The sequence below is a fragment of the Chiloscyllium plagiosum genome, chromosome 27, assembly GCF_004010195.1.
Source record: "Chiloscyllium plagiosum isolate BGI_BamShark_2017 chromosome 27, ASM401019v2, whole genome shotgun sequence".
NCBI classification, from domain to species: domain Eukaryota; kingdom Metazoa; phylum Chordata; class Chondrichthyes; order Orectolobiformes; family Hemiscylliidae; genus Chiloscyllium; species Chiloscyllium plagiosum.
The window spans coordinates 13,567,196-13,588,617 of record NC_057736.1 but is presented as its reverse complement, the minus strand read 5'-3'; the positions used below and the strand labels follow the sequence as shown (position 1 = coordinate 13,588,617).

The 21,422-nt window shown below is 39.7% G+C and overlaps 1 protein-coding gene across 5 annotated transcripts in view; it reads right to left on the bottom strand.

Moving 5' to 3' along the window:
* Window positions 1-21,422, bottom strand: part of rnf19b (ring finger protein 19B) — a 177,886-nt gene that overhangs the window by 28,146 nt on the left and 128,318 nt on the right. For 3 of the 5 annotated variants that reach the window (XM_043717445.1, XM_043717449.1, XM_043717450.1), the window contains exons 1-3: window positions 18,522-18,676; window positions 17,904-18,414; window positions 9,199-9,500 (exon numbers count right to left, since the gene is read on the bottom strand). In XM_043717445.1, coding sequence (XP_043573380.1) covers window positions 9,199-9,500; window positions 17,904-18,140 — 539 coding nt within the window. In that variant the 5' untranslated portion in view covers window positions 18,141-18,414; window positions 18,522-18,676. The other 2 variants (XM_043717446.1, XM_043717448.1) reach the window with 2 other exon arrangements.

Below are 21,422 nucleotides of genomic sequence, written 5' to 3'. Positions count from 1 at the left end.
ACCCCAATGATACGAAGTTTTGACAATCAAAAGTCTAAAGTCACCTTGTCCTGCATGGTAATTTATCATAAGTCATGTCTCCAATTGCTCAGATTACATCTCAAATTTTTATTCTGCAAGAAATGAGTTATTATAATTCTCTTTACTAAGTCACTCACAAGCACATTTCCATTCATTCATAACTTGGTGGTTTTGTAATTCAGTTTATCTTGCAAGAGTAAAATGTATTAAGCATCCCTTTCTAGGTTGCCAACCCATTACTGTTTCTTTAGACTTTCAATATTTATCGGACCCATATTGCAAGTAGCTTTTAAATGCAAAAGCAACCCATCGAATCTGAAGTCAATTTCACAAATCGTCCAACCAAAATTGTTGCATAATTAAGAGGTGTTAGTCCTTTTGTTTTTACAATTAGTAATGTTCGTAGAAGTACCAGACCTATATGATCTAAGTAACACAGACCTGTCCCTGAATAAGTATTAACTTTGTAACCTGCTCAGAACAATGCCATCTCCGTCATTGTATCTCCATAACTCACTCGAAATGATGGAAAGATTATAATATTAATTAGTCTTTAGTAACAGTCTCTTGTGACTTGAATAGGTTGCAGGACATCAAATAGTTTCTTCCTATAATCTGCTGCTTTCTAACTCTTTGAAATTTCCTTATACACCACCTATTTCTATAACGCTGTACTAACTTTTACTTAGGTCTGCTATCTTGCACTAATGTATGGATTTATAATTTTAAATACATATTATATAGGGCTACTACCCCCTTTAAGAAACTTACAATCAAAACAGCACTTCTGTGAAAACTCAATAAATGAATGTGTAGAAACTGTCAAAACCAGTTATGGTGGATGACTTCTCACGACCCAGCTCCAGGAGATCAGTTTAATATCCTCTACTTTTTTTATATAGAACACATAGGATTTTTCACTTATTTAGATCATATAGGTCTGGTATTTCTACTAACATTACTAACTGTCAAGACAAAAGGTCTAACACCTCTTAATTATGCAAGCTCAGACCGGACAGACATTCTAATCCCATCAGAAATAACAGCTGCATTTAGTAAGTGCTTAAACTATCTCCTGCTTCCCCAGGATAGATGTCATGCAAACTGGTGTACAATAGATACAACTACATGACACGATAGTGCTAAAATTTTAATGTATATAAAACAGTGTATAAAAGAGGATATTGTAAAAGCTGTACTTTGAATTCCATCACTACCTCAAATGGTGTCATCAGAGGCTCAATAAAGAGGTTATTTTCACCACACACTAATCTTGGTCATTACTGTCCACGATCCCACTCCTACATTTGAAATAATAGCGTCTCCTACCATCCACTCCTGAGGAAGCCTGAATCATGGATTGATCCTCAGACTGCAGGAAACCTGGCAGCTAAAAGGAGGCAAGGATTGTTGCACAGAACAGGTAAATACTTTATTAACACTGCTCCAGACCACGAAAATTGCTTCCTCCTTTACCCACTAAGCAATTCCATTTAACCCTCCAGAAATACCAGGTTCCAACCACTTGGGAATCAATTAGGAGAAAGTGAGGACTGCAGATGCTAGAGATCAGAGCTGAAAATGTGTTGCTGGAAAAGCGCAGGTCAGGCAGCATCCAAGGAGCAGGAGAATCGACGTTTTGGGCATAAGCCCTTCTTCAGGAATGAGGAAGATGTGCCAAGCAGACCAAGATAAAAGGTAGGGAGGAGGGACTTGGGGGAGGGGCGTTAGGAATGCAATAGGTGGAAGGAGGTTAAGGGGAGGGTGATAGGGCTGAGAGTGGGTGGGCACGGAGAGGTTTCAGGGCAGAGGAAATGACCTGGGGGGTGCAGTGAGAGAGAGACTCACTGAATTTTCAGGGCAGAGGAGATGACCTGGGGAGGTGCCTCATCTTCCGCCTAGGAACCTTCCAACCACAAGGGATGAATGCAGATTTCTCCAGCTTCCTCATTTCCCCTCCCCCCCCACCTTATCTCAGTCCCAACCCTCGGACTCAGCACCGCCTTCTTGACCTGCAATCTTCTTCCCGACCTCTCCGCCCCACCCCCTCTCCAGCCTGTCACCCTCATCTTAAGCTCCTTCCACCTATCGCATTCCCAACGCCCCTCCCCCAAATCCCTCCTCCCTACCTTTATTCTTAGCCTGCTTGGCACACCTTCCTCATTCCTGAAGAAGGCTTATGCCCGAAACGTCGATTCTCCTGCTCCTTGGATGCTGCCTGACCTGCTGCGCTTTTCCAGCAACACATTTTTCAGCACTTGGGAACCAAAGTCTTCCACAGACTCCCTGGATTCAGCACCAGCTGTCACCATCCATTTCTCTGGTCTCCTGTGGTCATCTTTCACCATCCATTTCTCTGGTCTCCTGTGGTCATCTTTCACAATGTCTAGACCCTTCAGGTATTAAACTCCTCTGCTGATCGATCTGGCTGCTCCATCGATGGTTTCTCAGACCCTAAACTCTTAAAAGAGTTTCCAAATTATGTGCCACCCCAACCCTTCCTGCTATCCTGTAACCCACCTTCTAAATTATTCATCTCTCCTTCCTGGCTTCACTGACTGCAGCCTGCTCTCAAACAGACCTACATGTGCCTTTCCTGGCATCTACATGAAAAATGTTTCTATTTGAGGAGACACCAAGCTTATTTCACAAAAGGTGCCTTTAAATTATTGGCCAAATCCCAAAGGCTGCCTTACATTCAGACCTATAACTACGTCCATCAGAGCTTGGTTGGATCAATAAGTGGGAAGTCTCTTAGCAACGGAATCAGAGGTAGGCGTGTGGGCAGAGGGAAGATTAGTTATCTTGGTGTCACTCCATAAACAGTTGCCGTAAAAGCAATGCTTTTGGAAGTTTTCAGCAGTTTCACAGATGCACTTGAAAGACTTTGAAACTTCCGGTTAAATTTTCCAGTGTGAGCAGGTACATGCACAAGATTAATGAAAGGCCCACACAGTTATGCTATTATTCTTCTACTGTGTTTACGTCAGACCAACATGAAGAACCAGACTTAAAAAATATGAAACTATCTGGATTCATTCCTTTCCCAAGGGAAATAGGGTGATTTAAATGAATCAAAATAAGATACAAGCACACTATTTATCCAACCCCCTACCATACTATAGCATTGTGTAAGAAAGATTACTACAGTTTTTATTCAATTCCTTCATGGGATGTGGGCATCACCGGCTTGGTCAGCAATTATTGCCCATCCCTAGTTGCCCTTGAGAAAGTGATGGTGAGCTGCCTTTTTGAACTGCTCCGGTCCATTTGGTGTAGGTAGACTCACAAATGCTGTTAAGGAGGAATGTTCAGGATTATGACCCAGCAACAATGAAGGAATGGCAATATATTTCCAAGTCCAAGGCATGGGAGGGGGTGGTGTGTGAGTGAGTGAGTGAGTGAGTGAGTGAGTGAGTTGAGTGAGTTGAGTGAGGTGAGTGAGGTGAGTGAGGTGAGTGAGTGAGAGAGAGAGAGAGAGATGGTGGGGGAGGGGAGGTAGTGGTGGAGCGAAGAGACTTGCAGCTGATGGTGTTCCCGTGTTTAGTGTTTTAGTTGCCCTTGTTTTTCTAGCTGGTAGTGGTCATGGGTTCAGAAAAATTCTGTCTATAGAAGCTTGGTGAATTTCTGCAGCGCATCTTGTAGATTTGACACACTGCTGCTACTGAGCATCAGTTGGGGAGCAAGTGAATGTAGTGCCAAATCAAACAGGCTAATTTGACCAGGATAGTGTCAAGCCTCAAGTGTTATTGGAGCTTCACTCATCCAAGCAAATAGGAATATTGTATCACACATCTGACTTGTGCCTGGTGGATGGTGGTCAGGCTATAGAGAGTCAGGAGAGGAGTTACCCACTGTAGGATTCCTAGCCCCTGACCCACTCTAGTAGTCACAATATTTATACTGTGACAGTGACAGTAATGTCATTGAAAGTCACCTCTTGTCGGAAATGTCACTGCCTGGCACTTGTTTGGAGCAAATGTCACTTGCCACTTGTAAGCCCAGGCCTTGATATCGTACAGGGCTTGCTACAATTGACTGGTTCTGTATTGAAGGAGCCTTAAATCAGGCAGAACATTATTGAAGTTGCCCACTTCTGACCTAATAATGGAGGCAAAGTCATTGGTGAAGCAGTTAAAGATGGTTGGGCTAAGGACATTACCTCAAGGAATTGTTGCAAAGATGTCCTGCAGCTGACAGGACTGATCTCCAACAACCAGAACGATCTTACTTTATGCCAGGTATGATTCCAACCATCAGAGAGATTCCCTGGGGTTTCCCATTGACTTCAGTTTTGTGGGAGCTCCTTAAATCTGAGCTCACCTCTGGAATTCAGCCCTTTTGACCATGTTTGTACCGAGGCTGTAATTAGGTCAGGAGCTGAGTGGCCCTGGCAGAATCCAAACTGGGCATCACTGAGTAGGTTATTGCTGAGATGCAGCTGCTAGATAGCACTGTTGAAGACACCTTCCATCACATTACTGATGATCGAGAGCAGACTGTTGGGGAAGTAATTGACTGGGTTGAATTTGTCCTACTTTCTGCGTACAGGACATATCTGGGCAATTTTCTACATTATGAGGTAGGTGTCAAAGTTGCAGCTGTATTGGAACAGCGTGGCTATGGGCACAGCTGGTTCTGTAGCATGTCTTTATTATTATTACTTGAATGTTGTCAGGGCGCCTAGCTTCTGCAGGATCCAATGCCTCCTAGTGTTTCTTGACATCATTTGGAGTGATTCAAATTGATTGGAGATGAGTATCTATGATATTGGGGCTTTCTGGAAGAGGTGGAGGTAGATCATCCACTTGGCATTTCTGACTGAAGTCTGTGTTAGAAGCTTCAGCATTACAGTTTGGACTGATGTGCTGGGTTCTCCCATTGAAGATGAGGATATTTGTGGACTCTACTCCTCCAGTGAGTAGTTTAACTGTCCATCACCATCTATGACTGGATGTGGCAGGACTGCAGAGCTTAGGTCTGATCCATTTGTTGTGGAATCACTTCGCACTTTCCATTACTTGCTGTTTGTACTGTTTGGCATGGAAGTAGTCCCGTTTTGTCTTTTCACCAGATTGTCATCTAATTTTGATATATGTAGAATTCCTTCTGCATGCTTCACTGCACTTCATTCTGATTAGCAGCATCTTTTTGATTTTTAAAATCACTCATGATTTATCATGAGATTAACATAAATTGCATTCCAAAAGTTAGGCTTTGACCAACTGACCCACTGCTTCAACCAGCATTCTCTTTGATTTCACTCCCTTTTTAAATGTTTAATATTCAAATAATTATCAATTTCTTTTAGATGTCACAGACTGAATCTCATTAAACGCGGATAGGAACACAGGGAAAGGTGGAGGTTATTTAGCACCTTCAGCCATCCAGTAAGGCCGATACATGACCCAGTTCCATGGCCCCAAAGGCTTCAATACCTTAAACTAATGAAAATCCACCAGTCTTAGATTTAAAAATTAATAATTGACCAATCTGCTATTTGTAGATGAGATTTCCAGGTTCCTTCTATCCATGTGTACAAATGCTTCCTAATTTCACTCCCAAAGCTCCTAATTTTTCAGCTGTGTTCCCTAGTTTCCCAAGCAGCTGAAACAGCTTCCTATGAACCCAGGAGATCCCCTTCACCCCTCATTTCCAAAGAACACAATTCTAGTTTGTGTATCTCTTCTTGTAATTTAACCCTTTCGATTTCTATGCCTCTCACTTTTCTTAAGGTGCAAAATGACAAGTGCAACTTTCCAAACTAGAACAGTAGCTTCTTGATTGAGAATATTTTGCAAGATCAAATTTAAGACATCTGTAATGTCCTCACCTACTTCATTTAAAACTCTTAGATGAAACTCATCTAGTCCTAGAGGTTTGTAACTCTCTCCCGCCAGCATTTTCTTCAATATTGTTGATTTACTTACGTTATGATGAGTCCCTGTCCATAAGGCCATAACATGTAGGAGCAGAAGGAGGCCATTCAGTCCATCAAATCAGCTGTGTCAATGAGATTGTGGCTGATCTGATAATCCTCAACTCCATTTTCCTGCCTTATCTCCATAACCCTTGACCCTTGCTGACTAGAATAAGTATATTCAGGGTTGACATAACAACCTAGTCTCTGTAGCACGCTGTGGTAAAGAATTCCACAGGTTCACAATCCTCTGACAGAAGAAATTTCTCCTCCTCTCCGTCCTAACTGGGTGACACATTACTCAGATATTATGCCTTCTGGTCCTACACTCTCCCATAAGGAGAAACAACCTTGTTGCATATACTCTGTCAAGCTTCTAAGAATCTTATAATATGCCCCAATAAAGGTCTCCACTCACTCATTTTTCTAAATGCCAATCAGTACAATTCCAACTTACTCAACCTCTCCTCATAAGAAAATGCCTCCATAACCAGGATTAACCTAACAAACCTTTTCTGGACTAGCTCCAATGTCACCATACCTTTCCTTGGATAAGGGAACCAAAGCTTTTCATGGTATTCTAGGCATGATCCAACTAGTGATTTGAATATTTTAGAAAGACCTCCCTATTTAAACTCCATTCCCTTTGGATGAACACCATTGCCCATTTGCCTTCCCGATTACCTACTGAACATGGATGCCAGCTTTTTGTGAATCATGCACAAAATCCCCCAAATCCCTTGATGTTGCAGTCTTTCTGCATTTGAATAATATTCAGCTCCTCTAATCTCCCTGTCTACTTGCAAAACCTCACATTTTCCCACATTATATTCCATCTGTTAAGTTTAGCCCGCTCACTTTACCTAACTGCAGGCTCTGTCATCATCACCACTAGCCTTCCCAGCTATTTTTGTGTCATTCACAAACTTGGCAATAGTACATTCACACCCCTCATTCAAGTCATTAATTTATATACTGTAAGTATTTGTGGCCCCAGCACTGATCCCTGTGGCACTCCACTAATTACAGGTTGCCATCCTGTCCCCTCTATCCCAACTCTTTGATTTCTATTAGTTAGCCAATCCTCTATCCAAGGTAATATACTATCCCCAACGCCATTAGGTTACCTAATCAGTTAGGGGCCAACGTATGGTACAATAAACCTTTTAGAAATAACAGTTGTTTGGGCCACACTGTCCCTAATTCAATATTAGTTTCCTTGGAATGTATTCTATTATAAATACAGGCGAAGTGTGATCACTTAACATTCCTGCAATCACCACTCTTTAAGGGATACACTTTATTCTTGACCACACTCTTCTACCTAAATTAGTTGTAGATGTTTGCATGGATTTTGTTAGCTCTGTCAGGTTTCTTTCATATGTCTGTTGTGTAGCCCTCAGTGTCCAATTTTTCACTGCTTGCTGTTCTTTGTATTTCCCATTGGACAGTTTTTTCCTTCTTATTTTTACATGCTTTCATCTTTTCACTTCCCGTTGTCTCTTAACTTTTATTTTTGTCATCCAAAGTTGTTTTTTTGTCTTGGAAAATAGAGTTCTTGTTCCCAAGGATATAAACAATTCTGAATGATGTCAAAATTATTTTTTTAACATCTCCCTCTAGCCTTCTGCCAGTTTACCTATTACTGCTCAGGATTCTGGGTTAAAAGTGAGCTTCAACACCTGAGTGGCCTAACAACCTAGTGTGGATTAGTGGGCTATGAATGTCACAGCTTTGAGAACAGCTATTAAACATCCCTACTGCAGGTGAAGAAAGGAAGGGTCAAAATGTCTATCACTCTCAGTGCTGCCAGCAAGCAACTGTTGAAAGAAACCAGGACAGATGAATTTCAACTGGATCTAAATCCAAGAATCACAAAATCAACTATTCAATTACCAACATTAACACTACCAGTAACAACCATTGTAATGGCTACAATGTCTTTCCAACTACTCTTCACAAACTACTCAGTGACCCACTTTTTGTTTTAAACCTTTATCTTTTTGCTTGAAATCGCTTCTTATTCCTAATGTGCGTACGCGTGTTGTGTTATTATTTCTTACGTTCATTACCAATATACTTACTCTTTTGTGAACTCAAGAAAGCCTGGTTAAATCGGCTCCTTTCAAAACCAAAATTCCTTTGTCTCGGAAACAAGGCATGTGCAAGAGAAAAGATCCAATTTAAATTAACCTTGTTGTGAACAACTGAGGAGGCAGTCGGATAAAAGGAGGAGAACCGGTTCATCCTTCGTCACCTGAGAGCTTGACAATCTCACCTGGTTACTAGTTTGTAATAACATTTATTTATGGATAACTTATTTCCATATGGTTTATTGCTTTTTTACTTGACTACTCCGCTAATAATAAACACAATCACTATCCGCTAAAAAAAGCCAAACACGAACAAATTAAATACATATTCTATAACATTCTGGCCACTCCATGCTCTCTGCTAACTGTGATTTCACTTTGAGTTTTAACAAACTTTTCCAATAACAATTTCTGAGAAATAGAATGCAAACTTTTCCATGTTTATGCCCTTGTTGCTGGTTCACCAACAGGAGCAATCAATCTATCGTTACTTTCCCTTAAAAAGTTTCCATGATTCGGTTAGATTCCCTATCCCCCTTCTTGGTTCCAGTCAAAAAAAGTTCCAATTTTTCAAAGCTTGCTCATAATTATAACTTCTTTTCTGGGGTCATTCTAGTTTACCCTCCATAGGATCTGCCACACTTCCAATAAAATCTTCTCTCTTTCGGTAATTACCCAATTCTCTTTGGAAAGCCAGAATTGAATTTGTCTCTTCCACATGCTTTGGCATGTTAAAAATCACACAACACCAGGTTTTAGTCCAACAGGTTTATTTGGAAACACTAGCTTTCGGAGCGCCATTCCTTCATCAGGTGGTTCATCAGCAGCAGTCCAAAAGCTAGCACTTCCAAATAAACCTGTTGGACTATAACCTGGTGTTGTGTGATTTTTAACTTGGTCCACCCCAATCCAACACTAGAACCTCCAAGCTGTGCTTTGACATGGTATTCCAGATCCTAAACATTCACTGAGTGAAAAAAAAGGGTTCTCCTCATCTCACTGCTAACTTTCCTGCCAATCACTTTGAAACTGGTTCTTAATATTTCCACCTCATCCAGTCTGCCTAGGTACCTTCAATGAGTTTGAACACATCTGTCAATTGCAGCAATTAAATTATATGGTCAGTAAACGGATGGTCTTTTTAAAACAGGAACACATACATACCCACAGTCTGGGGCAGGACACCATCGACAGTCAGGGTCAGAAGCCAGATACCGACGTAACATAAATTCCTCATATTTCTCCATCAGCGCCTGATCGTTCAATATCATCCGGATATCATATGGATTTAGCCGCTCAGAGCACTCAGGGCAGCTGATATTCACGCGGCTCTCTGTGATTTCAATGCGCAGGTACTGGCGCAAACAGTCAAGGCAGGAACGGTGGTGGCACGTCATAATTTCAGGCACATTCTCCTGTGGATGACGCACTAAGCAGAGGGGACATTCCAGAAAGCCGGACAACACCTTGAACAAGAACAAACATGAGATAATCAGTTGTCACAAATTCTTTATTGTTTCTGTCTGCTAGTAGGTTTCTCTGTGAGTTCAATCATAAATAGACAGAAGAATGGAACTAAAGCGAACGAAAAGATCCAGTGTTTCAGCTGCAAGATCAGTTCGTTCATTTTAGTCACAGCCACCTGGTGATATTGTCTATGGTGGAAAAAGAACTCTGCCATGATTCCTACTCCTGATCAGCTGATAATGATACCTACTTCAAAAAGATGCTCGTGGGTCAATACCAGGTACAGTGACCCCAAGTCCTGGCTGTGATTTTCCCCTCGGGTCTGGCAAGCCCTTCTTCTCTCTGTCCATGATTACACTTGAAGAATTTAACCCCACAATGTCATGGACTGGCTGCTTGAAGAACACAAGAGGACAGAAAACTAGAGAAAGAAAACTGTACACTAGCTGATGCATAAAAAAATGTCTTCAGACACAACTAACCTCAGAAGCCAGATTTCTTCAGTTCCATCTTCAGTGTAATCATTCAACACACTCAAAGTACACTACAACACCTTATGAAGGTGTCAGTTTAAGGAACCTACTAAAATTTAGTATCTTATTTAACAAATATGGGGTAAAGAACATAAATAATGAACAGGGTGACTCACTCAATGCCAGAGTTGCAGACACTGCTTCCAGACATTCATTGCTAATTTGTAATGTTATGTTGAGGTATCAGTTATCAAGACCAGTGCAGCTCTGACCTCAAGTACACCAACTTTTTCTAACATGGTGACAAATGATGATAATGATGATGAAGATGGTGGTGACATCAAATGAGCATCAACCTGTGCTGCAAAAATATGCACCTGAAGAGATGCTCTGGCAGTGCTTGATATGAATTAACATTACTTTCCAATTCTATTGTTCATAAACTAATGTCAGATATGCGCACATTTCCACATAACTTTCATTTACCCAGACATAAAACCAAAAGAAGTTATTAATCCAAATTAAGAAAGAAAGATTCTATACATTTTATGAAGTAAGAACAATTAGGAGATACAACAGAATCCTGGCCTGTTAGGTCTTGCCCATCTGGTTGTCAGGTACCAGCTTCATGAGTTTTAAGAGCTCCCGAACTCTTTGTATCAATAATTCACTGTCTAATAGTTCCTTAATGTTGGCGGCTGTGCTGAAGCAACTCATTGATAGTAGATGGTGCACGATTCAACAGGGAGGCCTCCTAATTATTCATGGTTCTGTAACCACATGCCTTTTCCCTTCTCCTTTCACACCTCTCCCCAAAATTTGCTCCCATATATTGATGCTGGCCCAATCATCAACAGTTGCTCAATTCAACCCAACTTTCTGTGAGAAGCTTCTGTCTAGTCCAATTCACACCTCACCAGTGACATAGCAGCTCTTTAAATGGACAAGTACAGATGTGGTGCAGGGTGACAGATACTTGCTAGATTGATTTCGGAGAGGTTTCACTATGGGTACCTCCTTCCTTTAAATGCTCTATGGCCACACTCTCAGATGATTTAATTGGTAGAAGGCCCATCTGATGAAAATGAGATCGCACCTGATCAGAAAACCTACCAAAGCAGGAAGCAAACTGATTAGATACAAAAGTCCAACTGTTGATGTGACACTTACTTAAATAGCAATTTAAAGAACACAGTAACTGGTGGTGCAGATGGTTATTTTATTCCTGGCAATTTCTGAGAATACAGGTCTGATGGGACCATTTTGAGCTAATTTTCGAAACTGGGATCAGAGTTAACCATAAAAGCTTTCTTTTTGAATAACTCAGCTTATGGGCAGCTGCAACACCATACTGCCTGGAACAAATTTCTTTTGACCTCTATCTCCATTCCCAGTCAGTGTCTCAGATTGTTTAAAGCCTTAGTTAGTCAGAGGCTGGGAATCCTCCACTGAGCAACTCCCCTCCTGTCTCCCCAGAGCCTGTTCACCTTCTACAAGGTACAAGTCAAGAGTGAGATGGACTAGTCTCCATTTGCCTGAATGAGTCCAGCTTCAACAACACTCAATAATCTCAAAGCCATTCAGGAGAAAGCAGGTGGCTTGATTAGCATCACATCTAACACCTTCAACATTCACACCCTAACTTGGATGACACAGTGGCAGCAGTGCATTTTTCTACAAAATGCACAGTAGCAACTCATCAAGGTTTGTCCAACAGCACTTACCAAACTAGTGATCCCTACCACCCTGGAAGGACAAGGTGGCAGCAGATGTACACGGACATTGTCACCTGCAGGTTTCCCTCCACACTACACATCCTGACTTGGAACCTTATCCTTCCTGATCATTCTAATCCTGAGCCTGGTCTTCTGTTCTTTTCCCTTCCTACCACTGAACAGTTTTCCAGTCTAATCACTGAGACACCCTCCTAACATCTCTCTCACCAAGTTCTTCCTTAAATCCAAAATGTTTTATGAGACTTTCAGTAACCCCTTTGAACCTACCTAACCTGGCTTGACTGCAAACCCCCTTAAAATATATTAAGATAATAGCCTGAACCCTAACTTTTTCTTATTGTTAAAGAGTAAATGTAAGGCATTGCATTTCAGATGCAAATCAATTGGTCAAACGACTTGACTTTAAGCAAAACACATTTTAACTAGTGTAAAAATAGACAAAAATTGGCTTAACTGTAACTATGTAAATGCTTAACAAAATAATATATACATTAACTCCTAATTAACTGTTCCGATATAGTAACATTCCATAAACACACCCTTGGCAAAGAAAAATTCAGTAAAATAGATTGTCTCACATGCAATTCTAGCAGTAGGAAGAGAACCCCAGCTTTTAGCTGTAACAGAGAGAGGAATAAGAGCTTCCTCATCCAGCTTTAAGATCCCAGCAAAGGTTGAAAGCTAAAACTAGAAATCCTGGTTTTATGGGAACTTTATGGGAACTTGACCCCACAAGTTCTAACTTTTAAAGAAGCCCAAGGCCTCACAAGCTGTTTACCTTATTGACTGCTTGCTACCACTGTCTCAATCTTCATAAAACAAAGGACAAAATACACCCATAGTATTGTCATAATAGGAAACAAATTTCAAAGGGCCTTTGAACTTTTCTTTATATTGTAGGCAATGTGTCTGAAGCAAGTTGTTGGAGTTATGTATTTAAGTGTTAAAGTTAACAAAAAGGTTCTGAAGCTTTATTGTCCAAAGTGTGACAATTTGATTCAAGAGCACAGACTCATTTTTGAAAGTTACTGATTGGTCATTTTCAGCTTACCTATTAAGGAAATGGTGTTGGTAAAAGATTGGGGACAGTCTAATTTTCAATAAAAACTGCATCTAAAGTTTGTCCACCATGTCTCAAACAATAAAACAAAAGCTGCTTATGGCGGAGCAGTGTTTGACTTGGCTCCTGACCATCTGGAGGTTTCCCAAGGTTGATTTAAGGCTGATTGTTCACAATTCATTTTACTTTTAAATTTAAATTTTGTTTGGAAGGCATGTGTTTTTTAAAATAAAAAAGTTGAAATTTGAGCCATTCTTTATTATTCTAATTCAAGCAATGAGAATATGCAACTACCACCTTGTCCACGTTTGCAGTTATGTAAAACTAAGACCCACTACTTATCAGTTTCATTGAATTTCGGTTATGGTGCCATACAGCACCGAAACAGACCCTTCAGTCCAACCCATCCATGCCGACCAAGTTTGCCAAACTAAACTAGCCCCATTTGCCTGCATTGGGTTAATATCCCTCTAAACCTTTCCTATTTGTGTACCTGTCCAAATAGCTTTTAAATAATGTAACTGAACCTGCACCTAATGTGTTATATTTTAAAACCATTCAGTTGAATATTGGAAAAAGCAGGCTTGAAACAGCAATAAATACATTTTTTTGTTTTAATATATAAAGTGTATCAGAATACATAGTCTTTGTTTTTGAAAGGAAATACGACCAGTCCTGTTTTTTTGATACACTGCTGTGACCATATAATACTCCTACCTAGAAGCCCAGTTGGAAACAGAAAAACATTATTGTTGAGTTCAGCCAAAGTCTGGAATTGAACTTATTGCTGCTAATTGGGAACCAAGCCAATGTTCTACAGCAGGAGCAATACAATTGCCACACCCTTCCCAAGTTCAATTAAATATGACTTTTCAAAAGGTTTAACTTGCACATTTGTAACTCCGATTGCCACTTGTTAATCGTTAAAGAAAGTTAAATGTGTTACTAGGTTAATCCTCCGAAATAATTTGAACTTTCAGAAAGTACAGTAACAACTCGACTGGACTAACCATACGTAATCACTTAATGTTCTGTCTCAGAATGAAAAAGAATGCAAAAACAACTGACTAATTGCTGCTAGATTATTGAAACATGTCATGGTATTACAACAACCTACCCATTCACTTTAAACCAACTTAATTAATTTCATTTATAATGCAATTTATCTTCATATAATTTAAAAATCTCTGGACAGATCAAGAAAAATATTTAAAATAGGTCGACATTGTATTAAAACATACTCAAAGAGAGCACAGTAACGCTACACTGGCCTCGGAGCAGTTTAATTTCCATGTAGTTTGCAAAATCTGTGGGATTTTGTTCCGAGAACACTGCCAGATTTGCAAAACTGGTTATCTCAACTGCTGTTCTTCAACTGACTTATTTCACCTGCCTTCACCACATAAAAATATTAAAGTTCTCAAAATGTTAAACTCCACATAATTAGGTCTTATCACTGCAACCAGGCAACAATTACAAAGGTGTAATTTTCCGACAACCCTCTGCATGTTAAGTTATCTGGAATATGCATTCTTTCTGACTGTCTGATTACTCTTTGCATTGCACTTCCTTCTCAAATTATAGACAAATAGATCAGTGTCCTTTGTCTGCTTGACGTGGCATTTTGTCTCCATTAGTTGCTGTAACTGATGACCTATCTCATTTCTTCAACACAATGAAGGGTAGGAAGAATCAAAATGGAAATTATAAAATTAAACTGTACTTCACATGTAGGTCAATAATTAGCCTGCAATACTGGTTCTGAAGCTTTTATTTATACATCAGATAGTGCAATAATGTGAAGAATTCCTAGTCATTGCTAAATCATTAGGGTAAACTCCATAGGCAAGAAAGGATATAGAGTGACAAAATCAGCCAGGATACTCTCATGGAGCAACGAGGGGCTATTTAATCAATGGCATGGTTTAAAACGTATGACCAAGTCACTTGTTAGTTCCTTCATCATAAAATGTGCAACAGGGAGAGATTTAAAACAGGGAATGGAAGAGGATACAGTATTTGTATTCAAAACCTATGTTAGATAGAGCAGTCCCTTTCCATAAAGTTTCACCTTGGCCTCCATTATGGTGTTCACAGCATTTTCCATATAACTAACACATGTGGAACCATCCTTGACCAGAATCATTAGCTCACACATCTATTGATAAAGCACTGTGCCAAACATCATATGTGTATGCAACAGAAAAAGGACGAGACATTCTTAAGATGGCTGGGGTTGGAAACTGCAAAGAGAATTACGTGTGAGGTTTCTATACAAGAGAACACAGAGGAATGATGCTAACCACTATATTAGGAAGCATTACATGGCAGGAATGACAATGGAAGTTTGTGAGAATAACTATTGACATACATTTCAGTGTCCATAAGGTTGATCAGTAATACAATTTATCATAGAATAAACATCTGTTTGATGTCTGGCAGTACTAGTGGCTAGATAGCAACAATTGTTTTTAAACTATATGTTAAGCAGACAAAAAATATTTTTTCTGAAGGAACATAAAGAAAAAAATCTATACAATTAAATTTCAGTAATATACCCATTAATAATCTTCAACAATTTATCAAGTGACCTTTTTTAAAAAAGATGAACTTAAGTTATAGAGCCCACAGTTCCCAACATACGTCCTCAACTATACTTAACAGGTCAGTTACTTTCATTATTTTTGACAATTAATTTTTCACACTATTCCTTCTGCTCCACAGTGTCCCAAGCCTCTGACAATCCAAAGCAGAGCTAAGACACTAGTTGTCATATCCTAACAAGCGTAATTATAGATTGTGTTCCCAAACTTGGAAAAAAAAATGGACTAAGCTGGCAATGCAGCAGTCTGATCACCTTGTACAAGAATTTTAGATTGGGATGCTAGATCCTAACAGAATGCTGCTGCTGGGTTTAGTGGCTTTAAATGCCTTTCACAGGCAGACAGACAGATTGCCACTTACTCTCCTGTTCCTTCATTGTCCCTAAACTCTCCTTGTTGCTCATGCTCCCCACCTGGTAACCCAGCAAAGATCCACAAACCACTGTTCATGTAATCCCAGGTGTAAATGTATGCACAGGTGGATTCATAAGCCGCTTCTGCAGTTTAATGATCATGTTTGAGTTAACACACTGGGGCCCTAGCTATGTCAACATGTAGGCAGTGATGTTGTATGACTAAATATCTTCCAATATCATCTTTAGCAGGTCTAGGCAAATTAATCATTTGTGTAATTTTTGAGACAAATTATGTCTTGTTACCCCCTTGCATCATAATCCCCCTGATAATTGCTAGAGCATATTTGAATTAAGTTTAAAAAAAACATCATGACCAGAATGCTGCAGTATCAATGCACTTTCCCAGGGATATAAAACAGTGTCTTTAGGACATGTAAATAATTTATTTTGATAGGCTCAGTCTGTTCCCTGCTTGTCATATCGGATAGGTCTAGTCCCATGTGCAGTCTTGGCCATCTAATCTTAGCAGATTTATCAATATTAATTTGAGAAAGATGTGAGCAGAAGTGAACCCAGGGATCAGGAACTTCAAGGGAAAATATCCTTTGATCCTTTGGATATTTTTAAAAGGAAAGTGAACGGAATCATTCTCTTGAAAAATGTTAAAGCATTCGAGAAAACCTGACAATCCTTCATTTTAGACAGAATTAGGGGTTTATTTCTAACACATTAATTGGGTTAGATGTACATGGATTGGAATCACTAATGCACTAGTAGATTCCTTGACATAAATAATTGATCAGTTTTGAAGAATCTGAGAATTGTAAATTTTGAAGTTAGCTAAAATTAAGATTTAGGAATTATGAAAGGAATGGGCAAAATTGATCGAATGTTTGAAGGGCACAGGGCAAAACATTAAAAATGAAAATTAGTTGGTTATATTTTAAATCATAAAAAAAAGAATACGAGCAAATTGGCCTTCGAAGCAGACAATACAAATGGTAAGGAAATCAGATGTATTTCTGAAAACAGAAGGGAATGAAGGTAACATTGAGAAGGCAGAGGGTTTGAATTAACTTCTCAAAAGGGGTCCAAATAGCTCTTTTTTTGTCCCTGAAAATGATAATGTCAAATAATACAAAAAATGCAAAACTGGACAGGACTTTGTTCCTGGAGAAATTATGAACAAAATTATGTATTTTGAGTATTTGGAGGTTCAAAACAATGACGTAACTCATTTTTTTCTAAAATTATTTAACGAAGCATCAAATTGATGAAGTACGTGTAAACAAATTTGCTAAGAGGCAAGTGAATGAACATTAATCTTGAATGTGTAATGTCATCATGAGAAAAAAAACTCATTTGACATTTGAGTTGCCAGCAGACTGTTTTGCCAAACACTTTTCTCAAAAACAACACACCTTTGAAAACCACTTGTTTGAGCGATGTGTCTTTTAAATGGCAGATCTGAGTTGCTCAAGCTAGAATGATTCCTTGGCTTATGGGAAAGTCATGGTGACCTATTGCCAAGCCTTTACAGCAGAACATTTCAGGAGTATGCAGAGGTATCAAATCAGAACCTATAATGAGGTTATATCTTTCTAACGCTATAATTTCATGCATTAAAATTATATATCAGGTGCATACAAATGCTTTTGTGGCATTGGCAGTTCGTTAGTCATGCAGTACAAAGTTAGCTACAATTTGTTCTGGAAATGCAACTCTCCTTGAGCAGGGTACAGATACATATTATGGTCATAGCTCTATTCTATAGTGGTCATTATTTCTAATGGCCATTGGGGAGGGGATTGGGTAAACTTTGACCATTAGGTCTCATAGCATCTACACCTTGCAACTGATCAGTATATAAATATTAAACTTTAAAAACATACAAATAATCCAGTATTTATTAAAATAACATTTACTGGGGAATCTTCATTTGCCTATGATAATCTGACCCCCTTGTCAGTCATGATACAATAAAGGTGGGAGTTAGGCCACTAATCCTGAGTTTCAAGTTTCCAATATCCACATATATTTTGGTTTTACCACAGCTGCTTAAGTAGTACGAACACTGGTGGTGCACTATATATTTTATTTTAAAAAGCTGTGATTTGAGGTCAGATTACACAATTCTAACGCCTAATCGCATTTAATGGTAAATAGATTCCAACCTTCCTTGCTGAATCTGAAGATGTTAATGTTGTCCTGCTGTCAGACGCGTGCAGTTTCTTTTCAGTCTCTGCCACTTCAGTGTGAATGCTTTCGATGCTGGCAACAGATATTTCCTGCTTCTCCTTTGCTTTGGATTTGCCATTAAATATGCTCTGGAAAGAAATCCTTCTTCTCTTTGCCGGGCATTTGGGATTTGGAGTTGCATTAACTGAGGAGTGGGGGGAATCTGAACGCATTTTGTCTTTTCGGTGTTCGGGAAGTGGTTGAAATTATTTCCTGGAGGATCTCTCTCTGTGTGCGCTGTTACTAAAGCAGTTTCAGTCAACAATGGCAGGGAGAGTCGAACAGTCTCAACCAGCTGAGGTACAGCACAGCTGGATATAAAAGATCGGCTCCACCAAGGTGCCCCAGCCCGTCCCGAGTCTGTCCCCCTTCGGTAGCAGCTTCACCAGTCCACCGCTTTGCCCCGCCTCTGCCTCCTCCGTCCCTTCCTTCTCCTCCTGCTCGAAGCTGCAACATAAAACAAGAGGAAATGAGCAAGTCCGTTTTTACTCAGGCTTGTGAGAGTTGTGTCATCATGAAGGCATGACAGAGCATGCTCAGGAAAAGTGCCTCACCTACTGCTCTTTAAACGGAGTGAGCAGAAAATTACAGCGTGTGGGATGGAAACTGCGTCATGGTCAATAATTCGATCATTTCAGAGACACTTGCTAACAACAAAAAAACACCACTATCAGTCACTAGTCTCAGTTTGACAACATAATGTTTAACTCCTCACCAGCCTCCTCACAGGTTCCTGATCTCGACGCTGCACAGAAATGTTTAACTTTCACTTTTGCTACTTCGTCGATGAATCATTTTAACTCTTTAACAACCAGTCACAAATTTGAGGGGTTGGGGGGGGAGAGACGACTCATTTATTTAATTCAGCAATAAAATTCTGTAAACGGTATCAGGATCCATTTTAAAAATCGTTTAGCCTAGCTGTGGAGGATTGTATTTATTTAGTTTTATCTTAAAAACATAGTGACTTTGCTCGACCAGCACACTGACAGGAAGTTGCTCATCCTGTCATTTGTTAATTGAGCCTGATCCTCTTGCAAGCTCTGCATGTCCTGGAAAAGATCTGCAACCAGTCAAGTGGGAAATTCAGGCATATGTCACGGGATCTTTACAAATGTTGTTAAAACTGAAGTTACTCTGTAAAAACAACGAAAATTAGTTTTAGCATTCAGTTTCCATGTTTTATTTAGGCAAGAAAACATCCTAAAATACTTGAGAGGTGAAGAAAATAGTCTGAATCCTGAGGGAGTGTGGGACAGAATTTATTTTGGACACAATTGCGAAGTTGTATACAAAATATATTCAAAATTGTGCTGCTTATCTTTCTGATAAGAATAACACTGTCCCTGAACAAACATAATAGGGCAGTGTAACAAGATGCAAGTAATATGTTCTTCCATTATAAGTATTAATTGATCAATGTAAAAATGGCTACTGCTCCAGCTTGACAAATACAATAGAGATGGTGTAGTACTGCAGCTGAATTTGAAGTGTAGGCTAATGCTGAGGAAACCTAGGGTTCGAATGCCCACCAAGGAAGGTCATGGAATTTGAACTGAAATATTCAATAAAGTTTGAATATTAAGGTACTGTCAGTGATATTGATCATGAAATGATCATCAGTTGTTCTAAACCCATCTGGTTCATTAGTGTCCTTAAGAGAAGGAAATCTGCCATCCTGAAATGGTCTGGCCTACATGTGATTCCAGACCCACAGCAAAAGAATTGACTGTCCTCTGAAATGACTTTGTAAACCACTCCATTCAATAACAATTAGGGATAGGTGGCAAATGCTAGCCTTGCCAACAATTATCCACAGCCGTAAATGGATTTATTGACAAAAAAAAAGCATCTGCAATAAGTATGCAATATATCACCTAAGGGTAGCTGAATTTAACATCACTGAAAATTAGTTTTTAAAAAACACCTATGCCGAACCATGAAGGGCAGCACGGTGGCTCAGTGGTTAGCACTGCTGTCTTATAGTGCCAGGGACTCAGATTCGATTCAACCTCTGTGAAGTTTGCACAATCTCCCCAAGTCTTCATGGGTTTCCTCCGGGTGCTTTGGTTTCCTCCCACAGTCTTAAAATGTGCAGGTTAGGTGGATTGGTCATGCTAAATTGCCTATAGTGTCTAGGGATGTGCAGGCTAGGTTGTTTAGCCATGGGAAATACAGGGTTACACGGATAGGGTGGGGGTGAATGGGTCTGGGTAGACTGCTGTCCAGAGTGTTGATATGAACTGGATGGGCCAAATGGTCTGCTTCCACACTGTAGAGATCCTATTAATCATTCACTGCTTTAATCAGTGCACATTGATTGGTTTCTTAGTTAAACTTTTTCCACGCCCTTAACAGGCTTTGCATGTAAGTTATTCAGTTGGAAATGGGTGATTTACAGCCGGTGGTGGTTAACAGATGAAGAAAAATATGATGGATGATTTGGTTATGGGAAATAAAAAATATTCAGTTGTGTACAAGAGAACTTCTGGATATTAAAGGAGAAATTCAGCAGGTTTGGCAGCATTTGTGGAGAGAGAAGGCAGGGTTAACGTTTCGAGTCCAGCATGACATTTTCAAAATTGGATTTTCTTTCAATTCTGAAGAATCATGTTGGATTCTAAACATTACCTGCATCTCTCTCTCCACAGATGCTGCCAGACCTGCTTGAGTTTCTCCAGCATTCTCTGTTTGTTACAGACAAAATAGAGTTGCTTTGTCTTTGCAATCTCAACCACAAGAGCTGGTGATCAGATTTAGTCTCCAGACTGTACTTCTGACCTCCCTACTAGAGGTGGACTTCATAAATTGACATAGCAATGTAGAAAATAAACAGGACGGATGACAATGATGGAGACCAAATTTGAGGTGTATTACTTCCTTTAAACATACTACCCTGTAATCAAATATTCACAACTGAAATTTGAATTTTATGAGGTATACCACAGGCCACAGGTATACCGCTGTACAATAATGTAATAATTATACTTTTGGAACAGAAAACAAGAGGTTAAGAGGTCAAATCCTTCTATGGTAAATATTCAAATTAAAGTCAGCAAATCTACAAATTTGCGAGTTATCTTGATAGTTGTCAAATTGATGTAAAATCCCAAGTGGATCACTGAACTTAAGGGAATTTATATTTGCCAGGATTTGGTGTTGGAGAGACTGTTAGGTCTGAAGGTTGATAAGTCTCCGGGGCCTGATGGTCTGCATCCCAGGGTACTGAAGGAGGTGGCTCGGGAAATCGTGGATGCATTGGTGATTATTTTCCAGAGTTCAATAGATTCGGGATCGGTTCCTGAGGATTGGAGGGTGGCGAATGTTATACCACTTTTTAAGAAAGGTGGGCGAGAGAAAGCAGGAAATTATAGACCAGTTAGTCTGACCTCTGTGGTGGGAAAGATGCTGGAGTCTATTATAAAGGATGAAATTACTGCACATCTGGATAGTAG